The sequence below is a fragment of the Podarcis erhardii genome, assembly GCF_964252035.2.
Source record: "Podarcis erhardii genome assembly, chromosome: 2".
NCBI classification, from domain to species: domain Eukaryota; kingdom Metazoa; phylum Chordata; class Lepidosauria; order Squamata; family Lacertidae; genus Podarcis; species Podarcis erhardii.
In genome coordinates, this window is record NC_138498.1 from 73,423,114 (window position 1) to 73,445,977 (window position 22,864).

Sequence of the window (22,864 nt, forward strand, 5' to 3'; positions counted from 1 at the left end):
TGCACAGGACTGTAGTACTATTGAAACAAATGCTGAGTGCTGGTTGATCTACTTGAAGGAGATCTGAGAGGAAAATCCAGCACTGACATCTAAGGTGCCTCTGAAGGGGGGGGGGGAGGAAAGCACAGAATCTTATGTTGTCAAGGAAGCCCTTTTATTTGGGAACACAGGAAGCCTCACCTGTACAATAGAGGATTTGTGCTGCCACTGCACTGAAACAATGAACATTCCAGATACAGATCTGCAATGTCACATATCCAGCCCACGGTCTCTGAGCCAGGGGCTGGGGCTGGGGCCAGGAGCAGAACTGGCAGAATGTACTGAGCAGGCAAGAACAGAAGACCAGGATCTCAGTATTTATATGTATTACTATATCTCACAGCATCAAGCTTCAGGCAAGAGCTGTACAGTGGTATCTCGGGTTACAGATGCTTCAGGTTACAGATTCCACCTCCAGAACAAATTAAGTTCTTAACCAGAGGTACCACTTTATCTACAATGTTCTGCCTAGGCACTTTGAACAGCTCCAGAACACAGGCTAGCCTATCAGTTAAAGAAACTCCAAGTGCCACAGAAACATAGCATGACGTGGGCAAGCCCCAAGCCTCCTCTCAAGCTTGATGCTGGGATGGAGCCTGGGGGTTGCCCTCAGACCTTCCGAGGCCATTGGAGTGCCTCAAGTGTGCAGGATTTTAAACACCTTCTCTGTCCATCTGTGGACTTCTACACACCTCTATTTCCTCCTGAGGAGAGCCGGGCACATAGACTCTAACATAGGCTTCCTCAACCTTGGCCCTCCAGATGTTTTGAGACTACAATTCCCATCATCCCTGACCACTGGTCCTGCTAGCTAGGGATCATGGGAGTTGTAGGCCAAAAACATCTGGAGGGCCGAGGTTGAGGAAGCCTGTACTAACACCTTGACTCAAACGCTTCTGCATTTCTACATCATCAGGACTCGGTGCAGCTTGGTTTTGAGAGACTGCTGCAAAATGACAAATCTAAAATGCTGCCTAAGCTACCAAGGCCAGAAGCACCAAGGTAAAATGTTGATGGAAATGATAACATCAATGGGGCATTAGCAAGGAAAAGGAGAAGAATAATGACCCAACAAGAGAAACAGCAGGAAACGTGTGTTTTTCAGGACAGTGTTATGAACTACATTGATTCTGAGCGGAGGCCATTCCTGTTCTTCCTCGTTGAGAAACAGCTTTAAGAACGGAGGCATAAAATCAAACCTTTTCTCATACCAGCAAGAGAACAGCTGTTACCAGCCCAAGGGAGAAGGCATGTGTCCAAATGAGAAAATAAGGCCCATGGGGGATGCTCCTTAGGAAGCATCTTGCCACTTGCTCACTATTAATACAACATGCCCTGCTGGCATGCAGCTATGGCTTATACAGAAAGATGCCCAGCCTTAGAGTTATAAGTTCCAGTTCCAAAAAACTCTGACTAGTTCTCTCTTGTCTGCTCTGTATGCAATTCTGGGAAAAGTAAGTCCTTGCAGTTCCAGTCCTACGAACGCTAGTTTGGAAATGTATGAAATGAAGATAAGCATAGGAATGTGTTGTGGGGTTGTCAGTACCTTGGTTATAGAGCACAGGGTCCTTCTTGAGTGCAGGGCCATTCTTCTGACACAGAGCTTTCCAAACTGTGTGTCATGACATTGCAGTGTGTCGTGCGAACGCTCCCCTTGCTCCTTCTGGGGCTGGAAAGGGGTTAGTTTAACCTCTGGCTTACTAGTAAAACTAACAATTACTGTGTTGCGAAATGATGCATGAGTAAAAAAGTGTGTCACCAACAGGAAAAGTTTAGAAAGCTCAATTCTAACATTTTCTCTTTATAGCTATATACACTAAAATTGGTGAGGTGTTTTGATACTGTAGCAAAGGCAGGTTTTTTTTTTTATTAAAAAAACAATATTATGTACCCTCAGAGAGCATAACAGTCAGTTTTAGCTATTTATACAGTTTCCTTTTTGTAACAAGACTGCTGTCCCTAACGCCATCTCCCTTTTCTCAGGACTTTGAACAAAAACAATTGTAGCCATGCCCCAAAGAAAGGATTGAATGTTTTAATTCTCTCCCTCTGTTCAGCAAAGGAACCAATACAGATATGCTTCAAGATAACCTGCATCCCTGTTCTTCAGCTAGGGAATGGAGATTAGCGGCGCTCTGCATCTTTACAGAAACGTATAGCAATAAAATAGAATAAAAACAAGAAAAAGGCTCTTCACTGAAAGTACCTGGTAGTATGCAAGGCATTCGGGCACCCCAGTCCTTTGCATTGGGAGCCACCAATAAAGATGTGAGGGAAACCAGTAAAAGTCAATACAGGATAATAAAAAGGATTTGCACTATACTCCCCAACATTTCACAGATGAAAACAGGGACACTTGTGTACATCTCACATCAAGGGCTCCCTGCTTGAGTGCCTGCACTCCACTGTCACACATATCCACTATTGCTGAAGGCTCTTTTCTCCCTGCTGTATGTTGCACTCATTTACTCTTTAACAGCCTGTCCCATATTAGCGTCTGAAGCAGCTGTGATAGTAAACAGAGTGCAATACAGATAGGTAGCCGTGTTGGTCTGCCATAGTCAAGACAAAATAAAAAAATTCCTTCCAGTAGCACCTTAAAGACCAACTAAGTTAGTTCTAGGTATGAGCTTTCGTGTGCATGCACACTTCTTCACTATCTGAAGAAGTGTGCATGCACACAAAAGCTCATACCTAGAACTAACTTAGTTGGTCTTTAGAGTGCAATAGTTCGCTTTAAAAAAACTATCTCCAGTAACTTGATGGAATATTTAATCTTACAATGGATCTCTGGCTGTCCTTGTTATAGAAGGCCCACTGGAACTCAAATGCATTCAGCAATATTTATTGTTTAGATAGGCAGCTAGGAGTTTTGTTTTGGGGGGGGGATGGAAAGAAACTGCATACAGTCTGCTGCATATATAGTGATTTTTCAAAAATATTTAAAACACACAACTCTAAATGGTGTACAAAAGGCAAAATAGGGACAGAGATTTGGCAGGCAGGTGTAACAGAAAACAGGGGCTGCTGTTGAAAAGCATGCCAAAGGATCAATGTCTCAGCAAGTAACGGTCTGGAAAATTGTGGCATTTTCCACCAGTCATAGCTGGCATTTCTCTCCTGGCACACTGCATGGATAAGAGGGGTTGGCATGGTCCAGAGCAGAGAGGGAATGGAAGGAAGATCAAAGACAGCTAAAGGGAGAAGAGCTCGGTTTCTGCATGAGAAGGAAATATAGAGGAAAGACTTTTAGGAGGCCTCTCTTCTCTCCTTCTCCTCAGCCTTTTGAGATCTACTACATGGACACGGGTGGTGCTGTGGTCTAAACCACAGAGCCTAGGGCTTGCTGATCAGAAGGTCAGCGGTTCGAATCCCTGCAATGGGGTGAGCTCCCATTGCTAGGTCCCTGCTCCTGCCCACCTAGCAGTTCGAAAGCACGTCAAAGTGCAAGTAGATAAATAGGTACCACTCTGGCGGGAAGGTAAACGGTGTTTCCGTGCGCTGCTCTGGTTCGCCAGAAGCGGCTTAGTTATGCTGGCCACATGACCCGGAAGCTGTACACCGGCTCCCTCGGCTAGTAAAGCGAGATGAGCACCGCTACCCCAGAGTCGTCCGTGATGGGACCTAATGGTCAGGGGTCCCTTTACACTTTACATTTAAGGTGATACTGCTTAAGACTCCATCCTCCATCATTATAGCAGGAGGTTCTCAGTGGTGGCCCCAGCAATACAAAACTTACTACAAAGTCATTCCTCACTGTTCATTCTGAGTCCAAGTTTTTACATAACATTGTAAATATTTCTTACTATGAACTCAGTGATGTTTAACGACTGAAGGTTGTTATTTTCAGTTTTGCACTCCCTCTTTCCAGATGCTGCTAAATGTTCTGGTGTCGCTGTTTGTTGGTTTTTTATTTATTTTGCAATTTTATTGTTTAATTCTTTATGATTTTTTGTTGTAAGACAACCTGATTTTTTATTTTTTTAATGAGCTGGATATAAATGTTTATAGCAACCACAAAAGCCGTTGATTCTCCAGGTGCAACTGGTGATGATAACGATGAAATGCTTGCTTATTGATCTGCATGGCCTGAAGAGAAGAGCAAACCCCTTTTCCCTGGACTGGTGGTGAAATGAGCCTGCCGGACAATGACTCAGGGAGCACAGTCAGAGGATGGATTTTGTAGCCATCATCCAAATGTTGCTTTCCGGTACCAGAGGAAATTATCTTTCACTGCTGCTTATCTGTAATTCTGCAGAATCAGCACCATCTCCTGCTAATCAGGGCAGGCAGCTCGTAGGACACACTCAGAGGAGCAAAGGGACCACAATATGTGCTAGCAGCAGAGAGCAGCTGCAGCGGCAGCAACTGCAGTAAGAGGATTTTAAAATCATTTAGGGTTTTTTCTTTTTAAGTTGGAATGAGGAGTATTTAGAGTGGGCTGGGGAAGAAGGAAGATTAAGGGAATCAATGGTGCAGTTAGAGAAGAGAAAGAGATCCTTGAGAAGAGAAAGAGATCCACGAGAATCTCTCTTTCCTGTTCATTTTCTCTTGCTCTTTTATTTTCTGTTTTGCCCATAGGTCTGCTACAATGGAGAGGAGCCACATGCATTGCAGCTAACCCCATATTTACTTTGCCAGTGATAGGCTTGGGCTCAATGAATCCATTGATGCCAAAAGAACATCACCAGGATTTACTGAAACAGAAGGACAAAAGGAGCACAAAGCCCCTGAAATGTGAGAAAGGGGGAGAGTAGGCTCAAAGGCAGTGCGGTCTCTGTTTACCTGCAGCTACTTACCTGCATCTTCCCTCATTTATAGACAAAAATAAAATAAAATGGGGAAAATGGAGGTTAAGTCTGGGGAAGATGCTTTCAGCTTGATCACCTTCCAAAATGCACCAAGAGCAGGTACACAAGCTCTCAGGGCAAAGGTGGGAAATCAGGGTTGCAAAGATATTGAAATTACCCTCACTCTTCCAAACAAACCTTGGTCAACTGCTTGGCCTCTTGTTTGGCCCCCGTTTTCAAAGACAAGTAGATTCCCTTACTTTCTTTTTCCTGTATCTTATAGGGGTCAGGTGCTATTTCCTTGTAAATTTCCTAAGCTCCCAATAATTTTGAGGAAGAATAAGGAAGGAAAAGCGAGAGAGAGAGAAAGAGAGAAAAATAGATTGGAAGTGGTGCAGGAGATGAATTAACCGGGCATAGCAGAGATGATGAAGGAGAGCGGGAGTAGAGTCTTTAAGCTCTTCTTTATACTGGGGGTTCTGAATGCCTGAGATAACAGAGATGAAATATGATTTGCTAATGTTTGCATGATGGCACAATGCCCCATGGGTCACAAACAACAGGCAAGAAAACATCTATGGCTTTTTTGGGGAGGGGGGAAGGAAGTCACATACAGAGGCCTTTGCATTGTTCACTAAGGTCAGCGCTTCTTGCTGTCACCAGCCCAGGAGGAAGGTTATGTTCCTGCCAATGGCAGATAACAATAGCCAGCATGGTGTCACCCCACAAAGACGGCTTTTGTTCACTCCCACAGCAAGTGTGCCCCCAACCCCGCAGCAGTAGCCTGTGACACTTTGATTAGACTCTGCTGCACATAGACAGTGGGGTCTCAAAATCTTTCAAATTATTCCTGTGCCAGGTACATAAACTAAGTTCATAGCAGTGAGACTGCTTTGAGCAGAAGATTTGCACATTCATGCGAAAGCCTTATGATAATCTCGCCTGCCTTGTGTATGTCAAGATATTAATTAAGACTCTTGAATCAATTATATGACTAATGATTAGATTACAATTTGATTGAAATGTTCAGTCCTGATTTATCTATCTTACTTCTTTTCTAGGTAGGCCTGGTGCAATTGTTAATCAATTTGACTGTTTACAAGTTTATGTCATATTTCTAGTACCAATCTATTAAGATGCAAATCCCATACCTTGAATCTACCCTTCCTGTTTAAAAAGCCATGCAAAATCCTTAATAGCTCTTGGAGAAATTGAGGAGGAGGAACTTGTGCTGCTACATGCTGAAATATTTGTGGAACTCCCAAGAATATGGAATTGTAAATTCTATTTAAACTTTACACAAATCTCAGAATCATTCAGGCTTTTGTTTCTTGTACTGTGCGGTTTTATAATTATTATTTTGACTGGCAGCTTTTCCCTTCTGGATAGGTGCCGCGTTTGCATTGCCCTGAAGATCCAAAGTCTATATAGCAGTGATTATAATCCACAGAAATGGAAGTTTGTAGCTGACTAATATGGAACATCCTTCGGGTCGCTACATCAAAGAAAACACCAGGCAAGGGCAAGCTGGCATCTAAGCCACTCAGCGTGGTGGCAAGTGGATAAAGAGAGAATACGGATACATTTAAAATCTATTTGCTATGCTGTTCCAAAGATTTTACCAGACAGGTGCCCATTACAAGTGCCAAATTGCAAAGCTGAAAATCCTTCTTTGATGCTGATGTTGCCAAGAGGGGCTGGGCTCCGAGGCACCCAACTCAAGGGACAGGTCAAGGTGGAGCACGCTAACCTCAGTGCTGTGGGGGCTCATCTGTCTTTCCCGGAACAATAACTTTAGCTGCTCACTTCATGTCTGCTTGCATGAGTCAGCCATTGCCTGCTAGTCTTGCTGTTTTGAAATGCAGAAAAGCATAGAGGCTGCCCTCTGGCTCCCTGTGCTTGTGCTCCAGTGATGTTAATAATATCTTGATGGGAGTGGAGATGCTCCTATGGGAATCAGGCTCAGAGCTAGCAATTTGGCGTTGTCAGTGAGGCGACCTTGAAGCCCAGAGATATTGTCTGCCTTCCAAGGAGAAAACGGGCATCTGAGGGCATTTCTCTTGTAAACTGAAACAATAAAACCCACTTGGTTGTGGGCTTTGGTTTAAGGAAATGGAGGCTGGAGTGATGAAAGCATAACCCAAGTGGAAACAATCGTGCTCTATTCTTGCTACAGGCAGAAGAGGCTCAAGGCCACCTTTGCTCCTAATATATCCTAGTTAAGTCAGCTATAGTTGCCGTGGTATGCACACTGCTACATACAGCGGAGGGGGAGAGGGAGGGAGAAACTATGGTGTCTGTCGTAACACTGGGTTACTTAAGAGCATATGAAAAGCCCTGGTGGATCATACCAAAGGTTTACCTAGTCTACCACTCTTTTTCCAAAGTGGCCAACCAGATGCTCATGTGAAGCCCACCAGTAGGATATCAGTACAATAGCATTATCTTGATTATGTTCTCCAGCAACTGGCATTCAGAAGCCTATTGACTCTGAACCCAAAGCTGCACCCATCATGACTGGCAGCCAGCAACAGCCTTATCCTCCATGGGTTTGTCAAATCCTCTTTTAAGGATCCAACCTTACCACCTACCATCCAAGTAGGTGGTAATCATTGCATATTATGGTATCAAAGCCCACAGTTTAACTACCGGTATGCACCGTGTTAAGTACTACATTCTCTTGTCTTTCCTGAATTAATGACCCTTAAGTTTCATAAGTTGACCCTGGGTTCTTCCCATGTATGTTCTCCACACAATGCCTAATTTTAGAAACTGGGGAGAATATTCTGGCATGAACCAAAGATTTTACAAAAGATTTTACCAAAGAGTGGGCTTGGTTAGGTGCATAGGCCAGAGGTTTCTCATTCTCAACATAGCTTTTGGAAATAGTGCCACCAAAGTTAGCAAGAGTTAAATAAATTAAACCTACTTAGTTTTGAATAGTGACATAGAATCTCTTACATTAGGGTTATAACAAATCTGAAGGATACCTGAATAGAAAAAAGTGAATTTCACACCTACTCTTCACAGGCATCTTATCCCATGTCTGATTGAATGAGAAGAAGCAGGTATTTTAAGTATTCCTCATTGTGAGGCATGGATCTATTTTTAAAAGCTGCTTCCCCTACAGATACCATTAAAGATTGCAGAGGAAGAGGTGATGGGTGGGATGCAATTCCTATAAAGAGCCAGCTAATTTTTCAAAGCCTAAAATCTGGAAGCCAGTTTGCTTTAGCAGCACTTGTTATGAACATTTTGTATATTTCAATAATTCATACTAACAGTAAAATTACCCAACACGGGAAAATAACTTGTGAAGCAGAGCAATTTCTGCCTTTGGCATGCCAGCAAAACACTGAATAAATCCAGGCTTATGAAACAAAATGCAGAGAAGTCAAACACATGGGTAGCAAACCTTGCCTACCACAAACTGCTGTTATTGTTAGACATGTTAAAGTTGCAGGATTATGTTGATAAAGTGTGCAGTGGTGTAAGAGTCACCATGCCCATGTCACTGGTGCAACCACCTTCCACCTAGTGCTTATAAGGGCAATGGAAGAACTATTTTGAGTGCTGGGAAAACACAGGACAGAAGCACATTTTTTTTTTCAGGAAAGGCCCTTGGATCCTGTGCATGAATGACAACCACTTTATATTTCTCATACGAAATGAACCTCTTCCCTTCCCTAAATAGGTTTTAGCTTCTGATTTATTGAGAAGTCAAGGCTTACTTGTTAAGGCAGCCTCTGTAGCAGGAATGGGGAATTTCTGGCTTGTGGGCCTAATTAGGTCCACCAGTCCTCTGCTTTTGGACTGCCAGGCCATTTTTAGTCAAGCCACGCCTTCCTGTCCTCCACCTGACATCACACATGGCATCAGGTGAGGGGAAGGTAAAGTCATGGATGGGCCAAAGAGGGGTTTTGCAAGGCTATTCAAAATCCTGACTATCTGCTGATTGTTGGGGCTTCAAAGCACAGTGCAGGGTTCTACGAATACCCAGAATCATGAGTATGTTCATATGTTCTTTGGGGTCCTTCCAGGTTCCATTCCTGCCTGACTTCCCTGTTTTCCACATATGTACACTCCATATTTTCCCATTCACCACAGGCCCTAATGTCCTTGCCTTCTTCTTTCCTCTTTCCTCCTTCCTCCTTCCTTAATAGAAATTTCCATTGTGCCACAAGAGGTCTCAGTGGGTTGCACATTGCCATTCAGTGTGTGTTTCACCCCTTTGTCTTTTCACAAATGATGCTCTGGTTGACTCTCAGGTCTCGAACTCACTCAGGTGTAAAGTTATAACCACAGACTTTAGCAGTGCTCAGAGTGCTTGCCCTTTGATCCTTTAAAGAAGTAAAAGGAATGTCAAGTTACCTCTATAAAAAATAATCCATCTCACTGGAGCAAGCAGAATGGCAAGCTGTGGAATGTGCCCTTTGCTGTGGGAGAACTATTGTTTTGGCAAGGGGGTGGGACTCAGCATGTCAATGTTGTTGTTGTTTTTAGTGAACTTCACTGGAGGGAGCTTTTTGCTCCCCACAACCACCATCTCATTCTTCTAAATAAGTTTATCAGAATATGGATTCCTTTTATTAAGAGACAGCAAAAGGAAAAGCATTATATCTTTTCACAGACAGCAGGTTTGGATGTTGATTCTGGTGACGAAGGTGCTCATTTATATTAGGAGAGGAAGCTGAAAAATAAAGTGGAAAGGGATCCCAAGCTTTATCAAGCCTAACCTCCTTAAGGCTCTCTCATCGCCTGTCCCACCAGATTACCCTACATATTCTGCATAAATACTGTGCTATAAGCAGAGAAGAAGAATGAAGACGGTGTCTAGTGGGGACACTCTGATGCCCCCCGAAGCGGAGAACTGCTCTCCTGTAGCATCTATCAGCTAGAATATGAAATGAGACCGAAGAAGAAGAAGAAGAAGAAGAAGAAGAAGAGGAGGAGGAGGAGGAGTTTGGATTTGATATCCTGCTTTATCACTACCCGAAGGAGTCTCAAAGCGGCTAACATTCTTTCTCTTCCTCCCCCACAGCAAAACTCTGTGAGGTGAGGGGGGCTGAGAGACTTCAAAGAAGTGTGACTGGCCCAAGGTCACCCAGCAGCTGCATGTGGAGGAGCGGAGACGCAAATCCGGGTCACCAGATTATGAGTCTACCGCTCTTAACCACTACACCACACTGGCTCTTTAAGAAACTTATTTGCCCTAATGCTGTCTCTGAAAGGAAGGGAGTTTTCCCTCTCTTTTGTCTTCCTGTAACAATTTAAATGCATTTCCTAGCAGAATGCCATGATTTCTTGCTGAGCTTTAGCGCCGCCATAATTACAAAGTCAAATGCAATCATTAAAACAGCAACATTTGCTTGTCACCATCTTAGATTGCTCTTCACCTCCTCCTGAACAAACTCCAACTGGAATGAGTTGCATCAAATATTATTAAAATGTGAATGCCATTGTATTCTTATATGTGAGAACCCAACCGCCCTGCCCCCCACAACTGGACTGAGCAAACCCTTGCCTGTAGGGCCACCTCTTAGCACATCATGCCTCTTGCGCTATTAAGATGGCACGTTCATAACAGAGCTCTCCACAGCAACTCAAAAACAAAGCTTTTAACTGTTAGTTTTACCTCCATCTCCTGCTGTCTGCCTCGTCTTATTACCTGCACATGCAGATAGAGGCGATACTAAAAGTGAGCTCAAAATGACTGAATTCACTTTCATTTTGGCTGGCCAGCACAGGGATACTAACAAGCAAATAGCAGGGCACCTGTAAATACAGAGCTTTCTGGAAAACCAAGGAGCTGGAAAGGAGAAGGAGTGATGGGGCAGAGGTAGAAAAAGGAAGTGGAAAATAGAGAGAATGAAGACACAATGGCTTTGTGAAGTATTCTGAGAATGAGAAGCAGAGGGGAAAAGATTTATTTTAAGGACCTCATTGTATTCAAGAATTTATTTTAATTTGGTCATTTCATATTTATATTGGCCTACAATGAATTTCAAAAGGAGCAAGCACATTGATAGAGCCACACCCACCTCCAAAGTGCCTGAAATGTAATACAAACCCTGCTGTAAACATAGTGAGAGAAGACCTGTGAACTGCAGAGCAGCAGCTGGAATGTGAAGGCCTTTCTTTTACCAGACATATGTATTTATAGAAGCGCTTACATCAGTTGTGCTTATTTTGTGTTGGACACACAAACAAACATCTGTGTTTCAAAAAAGTTCACTTGAAAGAAGGGGTTTGACAGCACATGTAACACTGAAGTGTGTGTGTGTGTGTGTGTGTGACAGACAAAGAGACAGGCAGGGTGTGTGGTGTGGTGTGTGTGTGTGTTCAATCCTTGATATGATTAGAGGCCACAAAAAAGAGGTTTACCTTGATGTTGTCTTGCCAACGATGGGCTTTCTGAAATTTCTCAGCCGCATCAGCCAGTCTCTGAAAATGGAAAAGAGGGAGGGTAAGTCCACAGAGAGGTAATGTGAACTGCAATAATGAAAGAGGAGTTATTTTAAAGCTGTTCTAGCACATATGGAACCAGCTACATCATTCCTGGGGCTTACAAGGTAACAAAGCATTTTCAGCACCCTTACTAAAGCAGTTCTTGTTATGAAAAGAGATTAATTAAAGGTTTATGGGTTCCCATGACCATCTTCTGTATGCAAATCTGATCTTGTTTAATTAAAGGAGCAAACCTGTGAGAAGCCTTGTGCTTCAAAGTCTTTTATGAGGTGAATTTACTTTCCTTCATAAGGGAGGTTGGCTTCCATTGGCATTTGTGGGCAAAAATGGGCTGCAATCTGTGATGATGTTGAAGTTAGGGCAAAATCTATCCTCTGTCCTTAATGATAGAGCTGCTCATGGGATCTAGGATTTGCCTTCACCTCAGTAATGCCTGCAATGGAAGCAACTTCATTTCTCCCACATTTAAGTTAATTTGGTTAGTTAGTTAATTGAATCCATGCATCGCTTCCCACCACCAAGAAGGTCTGAGTGACTCACAAAAGATAAAATGCAGGGGGTGGGGGTGGGATACAATCTATAGCATAATTCAACCTGCCTGTAGTTTAGGAATGACCCTAATTTGCTCCTATCTCAAATGTGTTCTTGCCTATAGAAGTCAATGCAAACCATTTCATTCCCTGGGAGAAACAGAGTATTAGTCAAGTCAGGTTTCTGCAAACACTATACTTCAACTGGTTCAGAACAGATACATTAACAATAGTAATCCTATCCAGGCATTTATTCACACACATGGGGCTGGGTTCAAGTAGCCGATTCTGTTACTGGAAGGTAGCACAATGACTCCTATTGGCACTACAAAGCTTTCCTTTCACTCTCCCCCCTGATTTCCCTTCCAGGGGGTTGGGCAGGGGAAGCCCCAGAACTGTGCATGGGAGCCAGGTTCTGCTTGCATGCTTCTCACAGGCATCGGTGAGAATGAGATGCTGGATTTGATAGGTCTGGTCAAGCAAGCTCTTTTTATGTTCTCATGAGGTTGCTCCATCAGGGAAGCAGAAACACCTCTGCTCAGCTGCCAGACATTGACTGCTGGTGAAAGTGAAATCAAAACCACCAGAATGCCTATATTACGCAAATCCACTTGAAAAAACACGTAAACGTAATAGGCTGTATAATAGCAATTGTAACGTTATTTACTAGAAACTACTTCTCAAAATTAGATACAGCTTCTCATAACTTCAAAATCAACATCGTAACATAACATATTAAAATGTAGCTTATTCAGTTAACCACCAAATCCAGTATGTACAAAATGCAATTCCTATTTTGTCAGTCCCGTAGTACATTCATTTCTAATTTCTTCATCTCCTCTTGTATTTTTCTATCTGACCTATTCCTTAGAAGAGTACCATGAAATAGTCTTGTAAGTGTCTAATGAGGATGATAAGGTTGGTAGACATAAGAAACTGGCACTGGTAGATGCTAGCACAGGTAGACAAAGACAAGGATTCCTGGATATTCCCGTTTTGCCCCAACTGAGAATCTATCATGAATAAGATCCATGTAGCTGTTATATACAGTAACGAACCATGCACAGCTGATGAAGCCCTTTGGGACGAAACATCCTCATTAGACATTTATCAGACTATTTCATGGTACTTTTCTAAGGAATAGGTCAGATAGAAAAATACAAGAGGAGATGAATTAGAAATGAATACTACAGGACTGACAAAACAGGAATCACATTTTGTACATACTGGACTTGGTGGTTAACTGAATAAGCTGGTGAAAGTGGGCATGTGAAGGTATGAGTGGGGCTAGCCAGCAAGGTATCAAACCATACTCACACATTGTTTTCATGAGTGAAAAAGGAATGCAGAATAGGGCTAATATTATTCCCAGGAATGTACTGCAAATGTGCACCATCTAGAGGAGGAGAAGCTAAACCATACCAGATGTTCTTTGTTTCCAAGAGGTACATTATTGAGCTGATACCTGTTGGTCTAATTCTGATGTGCACATTTGTCTCCAAAGTGACCTGCTGATGTGACAGTTTCTTAGCAGCAGCATCAAACAGTATTCCAGCCTAAGTAGGGGGGCAGGAGGTTCTCTGATCTGCCAGGCTGCCAACTTGAGGTTGGTGGCAGCAAAGACAAGCGACATGTGGCTCACTCACCAGTTGCAAGCAATGATCAGAGGGAAGGCCTGTACCTCCTTAGTTTATAATGAAGCATGGTGGAATATACCCACACGTACCATGGCTGTGTTCACATGTAACACTACAATAGAGCTATATGCTGTATAGGGCTGTTGAAAATCTCTACACTATTTTCGAAGAAAATGAGTGGTGGTGGTGGTGGTGAACCATTTAACCAATTTTAACCATGGGGAAGGTGAAATTTTCCAACAAGTTTCTTGGGAGTGGGCTCATCATTAGTATTGGCAGTAGCAGCCCCCCCCCCAAGGTTTTGTGTTCTTTTGGCTGCTTCTGTAAATGGCAGAAGCAGTAATTGTATTGGCCACTGTTCTGCATTCCCCACTATGCTTTAAGCCTAATGCTCTTCTAGGACACTGTGCTACATTTCAGAGAGCAAGGAATGGCAGTAGGTGGAGAAAATTTTGCCAAGTGGAATTCTTATTCTGGTAGGGTTTTTAAAAAAGAAAGCATTTTTGGGGAGTGGGGAGACGTATTCAGAGAAATTTCACAGCTTAGGTTATCTTAGCATAGGCTACTTGACCAGCATTTAGTTCTGCTTTCACACTATCTTGTCTTGTTGTGTTCTGTGAACCACAGGTCATGGTTCAGTATTTTAAAAAGCAACAAGCCAACTTCAAATCATGGGCAATGAAGTTGGCTTGTTTAACTAATCACAATTTGTTTTATACCACTATCTCTAGTTTGTATGACATGACAGTGCTGGTGAAGTCCTTCTCCCAGCTGCCTGGGAGCAAGAGAGTAAAGTCAGGTTCATTCCCGCTAGTGCACATCATGTTAAACCATGGTTTGGTATTACTTGCAAACTGAGCTTCTGTCTATTGCAGAGGTGGAATAACATTCTTGCCAGCCTGAAGGCTCACAGTGATTTTTGCAGAATTTACAGTGCTATCAATTGCTGAGCAGATTTCATTGCTTAGCAGGAAGTTATAGGACACCCATGTAGCTAGAACGAAGCCAACATGCTGAGTTATTGGTGAAAATAAAAGTCTTTGTCTACAGAGGATCACTCATTCTAATTTGGTGGTTACAGGATTTACCAGAGTGGTGATTTTTGTCTGAGGCCTATTTACTTTTCCTTCACTTTGACAGATTATTTTTACACTGCCAATTCAAACTCCGAGGAAAGCCAGTGTATGTATGCATAGCATCCAACCAGTCGCAATGCGCCAGCCATTCCTGTGAAGCTGTGAAGGGGCTGAGGAATCAGGTAAGATATCTGAACAAGCTCTTCCTTTAATTACAGGCTGCAGCAAGAACCTCCAGGCTGAGATAGCATTTAAAGACAGCCTGACAAGATCTAATCAAGCGGGATGTTAAATGCAGATGCAAGAGCCATCTTCTTTGCTTAAAATGTATGAGATTTAAAAAGGGGGCAAAAGGGAGGGAGGGAAGGAAAGAAAAACCCGAAGTGATTTTGTAGAGTTTGCCGTTGAAGTGATTGCAGAAGCATGCCTCATTACTTAGCAGGAAGCCATGGGGCAGGATTTCAGCACTGTCAAGAGCAGAGCATCATCTGTCCGCCAAGCCTCATCATCCCAGCCCCTTTGGCCATCAGGAGCTTAAAAGGGCAGGAGGCTCAAAGGAGGTTAGGGACAATAAATGGTTCTCCTCCCAGGGATGCAGCACTCTTCTCCTATGGCATTATTTATTTAATGCCTATTTCCAAAATATACAGGAGTCAGCTGAAAATTAGTGATGAAAACAGTTCCATCGCAATCAGATAAGAAAACACAAACAAAACCTGGGTTTGCTTCAAAGCAGCTAATGCCATGCCAAATATGTGTGTTGTTTTATTTATCTTTCAAACAGAAAATTCAAATATCCAAGGCCTGGGCAAGATGTTTTGTGCCTGACAGCAGCTATTCCAATGAAGGCTCATGGGGGGGAAATTATCAGTACTTACTCTTTAAAAACTTTTGTTGAAAGGTTTCTGGGGTGTGAGAGATGCCTTCCAAGAAAGATGGGGATTGTTTCCAGGACAGCACCCTTCCAGCTTTTCCACTCTCCCCAGCCCTTTGCCAAGCTCTTGAGAGTTACATGAGAAGTGCTTTCATCTGCTCAGTTGTTGCCATGATATTCCCTACCCCTCTCACAGTTGCAAACATTTGGTTCTCTAGTATGTGTTCCAAAGGAAGAAACACAATATATTATTGGTGGAAGTGCATCTGACCGGAGAGGTACAAAGCTTGGAGATACTCCTTTATCACACTTCAAAACGACCTTGACAGATTAGAGAACTGGGCCAAAACAAACAAGATGAATTTTAACAGGGAGAAATGTAAAGTATTGCACTTGGGCAAAAAAAAATGAGAGGCACAAATACAAGATGGGTGACACCTGGCTTGAGAGCAGTACATGTGAAAAGGATCTAGGAGTCTTGGTTGACCACAAACTTGACATGAGCCAACAGTGTGACGCGGCAGCTAAAAAAGCCAATGCAATTCTGGGCTGCATCAATAGGAGTATAGCATCTAGATCAAGGGAAGTAATAGTGCCACTGTATTCTGCTCTGGTCAGACCTCACCTGGAGTACTGTGTCCACTTCTGGGCACCACAGTTCAAGGAGGACACTGACAAACTGGAACATGTCCAGAGGAGGGCAACCAAAATGGTCAAAGGCCTGGAAACGATGCCTTATGAGGAATGGCTAAGGGAGCTGGGCATGTTTAGCCTGGAGAAGAGGAGGTTAAGGGGTGATATGATAGCTATGTTCAAATATATAAAAGGATGTCACATAGAGGAGGGAGAAAGGTTGTTTTCTGCTGCTCCAGAGAAGCAGACACGGAGCAATGGTTCCAAACTACAAGAAAAAAGATTCCACCTAAACATTAGGAAGAACTTCCTGACAGTAAGAGCTGTTCGACAGTGGAATTTGCTGCCAAGGAGTGTGGTGGAGTCTCCTTCTTTGGAGGTCTTTAAGCAGAGGCTTGACAACCATATGTCAGGAGTGCTCTGGTGGTGTTTCCTGCTTGGCAGGGGGTTGGACTCGATGGCCCTTGTGGTCTCTTCCAACTCTATGATTCTATGAGCCAATGCCATCAGTGGAGGCTCAGGTGGCCTTAGTGGTATGAACTGTCTGTTTCCAGGACCGGGATAGTCTGATTTCAGTAACCCATGGTACCATAACCTAATGTTTGAACTATTCCAGTGTATTCTGTATGGGGCTACCCTTGAAGACAATCTGGAAGCTGCAGTGGGTGCAGAATGATGCTGCCCAGCTGTTAAGGGGACAGTGAAATGTGACCATATACCACCCATTCTAAAAGCACATTGCTGTCTGCCTGTGTGCTACTGGGCTCAATTCAAGGTGTTACTACAAGTGTACAAAGCCCAAGTCCTAACATTCTGAGCGTTTTGGCACATAGTATAAGATTCACTGCAGTACAAGGGATTTATACCATGGGCCTCTGCATTATTTTTTTCTCTAGGGCAGCAGGGGAGAGTAACACACTTAAAATGATGCATAGGTTAGCTTTTCATTGAAAGAAGAGAAAGGGTGCCAGTATATTTTGCCTCATACCACAGATTCTTGCAAATGCAAGCAAGCCAGTCTTTTTTAAAAATGAAAATTTGGGGTTATAGTTTATTGTGCAGAGGTTGGGGTGGGGTGGGGGACGTGTAATACTAAGGGTTTTGTAGGGTTTGTTTCTTGAGAGTGCAAGATGAGAGCACCAGGCCTGTACGTCAGTTGTGCTGCTCATAATTTTAAATCAGCTTATGTTTGAAGGAAGGTGTTGGTATATCTTTGTCCTTGAGCCTGCTTACAAGTACCAGGGGTGTACGGCTTTCAACTGCTGCAGCTATAATGCAGCTCAAGCGCCTACAGCAAGACACAGTAGGCATGAGTGGGGAGATCCTAAGTGGTGATAAGTTGCTCTACATCAGAGTATACCACCTGCAACTCCATATAGGAGTTTTCTCCTAGCCAGGGCACCACAGCTATTTCTGGAGGGCTATCCTGGAAAACATTTCAAGAAAAGGGATTTAAAATAAAATAAAATACATAAGCATTTATAAATCATGGGGCAGGGATGGAATGATTTAAATTGGTGTCATCTAGAAAATGCCTTTTCCTTCTCTGCTGTCCAGCAAAACACACACTGCCTCTAGTTTGTTGTGCTAAAGCTTTACAGAGCTGTGTGAAATGCATCAGAATCTTTCTTTGCCACCCAAACACAGACAATTTATTTTAATTCTCTCCAAGTACTGCCATTTTGTCGTCTGTTGCTCAGCTGAATGCAAATGTATATGGAAGCGTTTCAGAGGCAGCCTATGGCAGATAGGAAAGTTTCCCACAATCCCGTGCCCAACAGCTCAACAAAATAAAAGCTGGGAAGTAGGGGATAAAGAAATTAAAGTGCAGAGAATTGATTTGTATAATGAAATTGCTGAGAAGTAGCAGTGGTTGGGGTTTGTTTTCTTTCTTATTTTTATTAAGCCAATAGGTGTGAATATACAGAGGCCAGAGACTTCCAGGGGGATCAATTTTGCACCAGCAAGTAAATTAAAAACAGAAAGCAAACTAAATGACAGCCCCCTTCAGGCCCTAGTCAGTCTTTGCTTCAGTTCAGGAAAGGGAATGCTGCCAGGTAAGGAGAATAATTGCAACTGTGCTTATGGAGCCAGCCTTGACCTGGGAGGGTTCAGGTGTCAATCAGAAGGCAAAACCATTTGTCACAAGGATGTAGATTAGGGAAGAAGAACATGAAAGCATTGTTTACTTTATTGCCCATTTTGTACAGCCTAAGGGTGGAAGGGAATGTGGATGGCTGTAGGGTTAGATCTTCATTTTGTCCAGCACTTATTACAATTCAGTATTAAAATTATACATGCGTGCACACACATCATTCATTTCAGTTTCTCCAATGTGCTGAATTCTTCACAGCATAAAGAAGGGTTTAAGAGATACAGTAGTAGCTGCTCTTTGCTTTTGCTGTCCCCTCACCCACCCAACAATCCCTTAAGTTCCATAGCAAGTTTCTAATTGCAGGGCCTGGTTTTAGCATCAGCGCGTATTTCTCACCAATACCACACAGGAGCATGGCTTAATTTGATTTCAGTGGTACCTCAGGTTACAGACGCTTCAGGTTGCAGACTCCGCTAACCCAGAAATAGTACCTCAGGTTAAGAACTTTGCTTCAGGATGAGAACAGAAATCATGCTCTGGCGGCGCAGCAGCAACAGGAGGCCCCATTAGCTAAAGTGGTACCTCAAGTTAAGAAGAGTTTCAGGTTAAGAACAGACCTCTGGAACGAATTAAGTTCTTAACCAGAGGTACCACTGTAAGGTTTTCTTAAACAGGACTAAAGAATAACAAGGACTGTATTTCTCATGAATATCCTGTTCCCTGCCCTTAGTTCAGGGCAGGAATCTGCACGATGTATAATCACAAGTGCGTTTCACTGCAAACCTTACAAAAACTGGGAACAACTTGCTTACACACACACACTATGGCATGAACATCTTGCACAGTGCTTTATCCATAGCTCTATGGCTAATCCAGACAATGAACAGGAAAATAGCTGTGAATCTACTAAGATAAACACCTTTCAAGGAACCTATTTAACACATTACTGCATCAGACCTCCCTGAAATCCATCAAGGCAACATTTATTACAGGCTTTGAACACAGTAGGCACCCTGACTGCTAGCAACGACAAAAAAAGCACACACAATTCTAACATAAACAAAATGTATTCATTAATTTACTTTAATATCTCACCTATTACACAGACTCCACACAATTTGTGACCAACAAAACCAAATGTGCCCTACTAACCTTATTGTGATCTGTCAAATACTGTTTTTCCAGTGTCAAGTAGAGGTTTACTGAGTATCTGACATAGGTGGGGTTGTTTTTGGCTTGGTGAATTAAGCTGTGCAGATATGCTCTGGGGAATTCCTCTCTCTGGACAGGACAGCTTGCCCACACACCAATGCTACCTCCTTCTACCCATGCAATCGAGACCACAGTGTAAAACACAGCCAGCAAAGTGGTGCTGTAGAAAGGGTCTTGCAAAATAGTAACATAAGACAATCCATTTCCCGATTCCCAACTGATCAGTCAGAGCCTCTGTATGAGCAAAATTATCCACGGTGCCACCCATTTTGGAGATGAATCTTACTGATAAATTTTATTTCATTATATTTATATTCTGGGTGCCAGCTGAGTTCAGTGCTACTGAATTCAGGACTCTTTGGGAACTGATCTGTATTGACACCAATTCAAGTTATTAACAATCATGACCAAGAGACAAAAGCCAGGGAAGCATCTGGCTTAATTCTTAATGGCTCCTCTGGAGTTATATGTACCATAAAGTAAGTGAGCATAAGTCAAGACATTTAGGAGTGGGGCAAAACCACCTTCTCTCTCTCTCTAGACACTGGCTTAATCATAGGCAAGCAGCCACCTTAGCTCCCACACCAATCTCCACAAACATCATTCTTCCCACATAATTGGTTTCCTGGCATAATTCACCCCAAGCCATCCTTTCCATGCCCACATCATGCAATTATTCTCCTAGAGAAGCCCACTTCTCACTGTCAGCCTGATTAAAGCTGTGACAAATATGCCCTTCCCACGTTTGTGGGGCCATTCATCCCAGGTGGAGGGGAAGGGAAATATTCAAGGTAATTTCAATACTAGGTAGCCGATGGGGAACGATGGGTGCCTAAGGTAACCCTGGGAAAATGCTACTCCATGATGTAGTAGCATTTTCGCAGGATTCTTTGTCCAAGCAATGAGGCTGGAGCAGCCAAGATTTTGCAGAAAGTGGCAGCAAGGCTTTTTATTGTTTTTTTAAAAAGCCCAGGGTAGGGTGAGGTGCTAGGGGAAAAAAAAAATCATTGATCATGTCACATTTAAAGATAATTCTTCTAAGACCAATCCATTGTTGGAACACAGTTTTTGCCACACCACACTCCAGATTTATTAAATAATACTTCAGCCTAGCACTCTTGTGTGAGCTGAATAGTCAGGATAGCTCAATGGGCAAAAATAAACTAAGGACGCTGTAACTCTCACATCCCCTACATATAAAGTGCACTTAATTCTTATCAACGATAAAGAAATGCATATTTCATCTTCAAATGTGAGTTACAGAGGGGGGTTTTTTTGTTTAATGGTTTTATTTTGCTATTTTTTTAGTATCCAAAGTATATTTTTCTTCCAGAGTTACTGTTAAGCTGGGAAAATATTAGTTAATATATTATCAATTGACAGCAAATTTGGGGACAATAAGTACTTAGGCTTTCTGGGAAAATAATGTTGTCTACAGCAAGCGGTATAATAGGAAAAAAGCATCTAACTATTGATTTGTGGGCCAAATGTGTATGCATTACAGTTGTGCAAAGGCTTTAGTTGTTGTATTTCTAGTGTCTGCAGGTGTTTGTATTTTCTTATGGATTTTTCAAGACAGAAGAATCGCGTGCTCTGTTGTGCAATTATAGAGGGAGAAGATCAGGACTTCTGTTACAGTTTCTCACCAACTACTGTTGGTGAAACAGGAGTACTAGTGGAGCCTGCAACAAAAAATGTTGCAGTGTATCATCACAACCTAAGAGTGGGCTGCTGTTCAGGGTTTCAGTCAAACATTACTTCTAAGCAGGTCATTCCACTCTCCAACCTGCCTCTTTTCTTTTCCATCTGATGCTCACATTCTACAGCCCCTGGATTGTTGTCGTTTCTTGGGGTGGTAGTACTGGGAACTGCTTTGGATTTCTAGTTTTTGTGTGTATGCTTCTGCAGTGACCAAAGCATTTGGCCTTCACTGTTACATGGTTGTAGACCAGGATTTTAAGGCATGCAGGGAGCTTCCTCAAGTATACAAGGCTCAATGCTTCAGAAGTTTGTCCACCAACTTATGGAGGAGACGAAGAAGGCAATGGAAATGAAGCTTAGTATACTCATCCCTGCTCATGTGTTCAGAATCCACACCTTTTGCTGAAACTTGCAATCTATTCATTCTGAAATACACATAGCTAATTTGGTTCGCCTTGGGAAATGATCTATAATGAGTTGAAAAAGGGACTTCCGGGTTGACGCGATCGGTGTAATGGCGGATTCCCTCCGAACTCCGGAGGGAATCGGCTCCACTGAGGACGGGTCTTGCCGCGCCGGCGACGCGGGGACCCTCAGAAACCACAGGTGCTGATACCTGTGGACTTGGTGACTCGGTGGGCACCTTAAGCGCCCCCCTCGACAGTCGAAGAGCCTTTTTAAAGGCTGCGGAGAAGGTACGGGGGGTGGCGTGGTGCTGAGAGTAGACCGCTACCTCAGTGGAGTAAAGCCGCAAGCCATTCACCGGAGAGCGTCAACTTTCTACCTGAAAATTGGACTGGAAACAAACACCCCGTGAGTAGAAGGAAATTTGGATTTTTAAAAGAATTTTTTACTTTAAATCGGGCGAACGGGGGGGATGTGCTAAAGGGAAGTCCGCACCCCCCCTTCATACAGGCAATTGGAAGCAAGGAGAGAAAACCTAAGATCGGAAAGAAAGATCTTGTGTCTATTGAGACTGATAAGAGATTCCATTAATTTTCGAGAATAAGCTTTTAATTTTTTTTTTTAAGTTGTGCTGGAGGGAAGAGGCAAATTTTGGAAACTTTTGTGACCCCCCCCCCCCTTGGACCTGGGAGCGTCCTGCATCAACCTAGCCTGAAGGAATTGGAGTTTGACAGCTGTCAATTGAGCTGTCAAACAGTTGAATAAAGGACATAACTGTATTACTATATATCTCTTTGGTTGAAAAGTGTTACATATAAGCAGATCTGACTTGAAACAAAGTAAATAAACAACAGGGTAAAGGATTGCTGGTGGAGAACTTTGAACAATGGCAATCCCCCTAGGGGAAACCAGTGACATTACAATGGCTGCAGAAGGAAAATTACTAGCAGAAATAGAGAGAGCTCTTTTTCTCGTGGGAATTTTGCAAGAACAATTCACGACCTTGATTTCTAAAACAAGCAACCCGGTTGATGGAACTAAAGATTTGTTCTTGAAAGACTCTGCAGCTGAACCAGAAATGATATCTTTGGAGTTGGTGGAAAAGGAAGTCGAAGAAGTCGGAGAAGGGAAACTGTGGAAATCCATGTTGCCAGGGAACAAAGAAACCCTTTGGATTACAAATTATGAAGAGATGAAACTGATGAGAAAAGTTAAGGAAGAAGTCCCCGGAAACTACAGAATGTTGAAAGTTAAAGGAGTAAAGAAATATAACTGGGACTTCCTCCTCTTTTCTGGCCTTGACCACTTGGAATCTGGGGGACTTTTGGTAGAACCTTGGCAACAAGTTTTTTCAATTAGGTTTGAACTGGGAGAAGATGAAGCAACTGCGACAGACATCCTTCG

At 42.9% G+C, this 22,864-nt stretch overlaps 1 protein-coding gene across 4 annotated transcripts in view; it reads right to left on the reverse strand.

The window, feature by feature from the left end:
- CACNA2D2 (calcium voltage-gated channel auxiliary subunit alpha2delta 2) overlaps positions 1 to 22,864 on the reverse strand; it is a 541,532-nt gene that overhangs the window by 217,980 nt on the left and 300,688 nt on the right. For all 4 annotated transcript variants that reach the window (XM_081850471.1, XM_081850470.1, XM_081850469.1 and 1 more), the window contains one exon: positions 11,214 to 11,273. In XM_081850471.1, the coding sequence (XP_081706597.1) occupies positions 11,214 to 11,273 (60 nt within the window). The remainder of the gene's footprint in view (positions 1 to 11,213; positions 11,274 to 22,864) is intronic.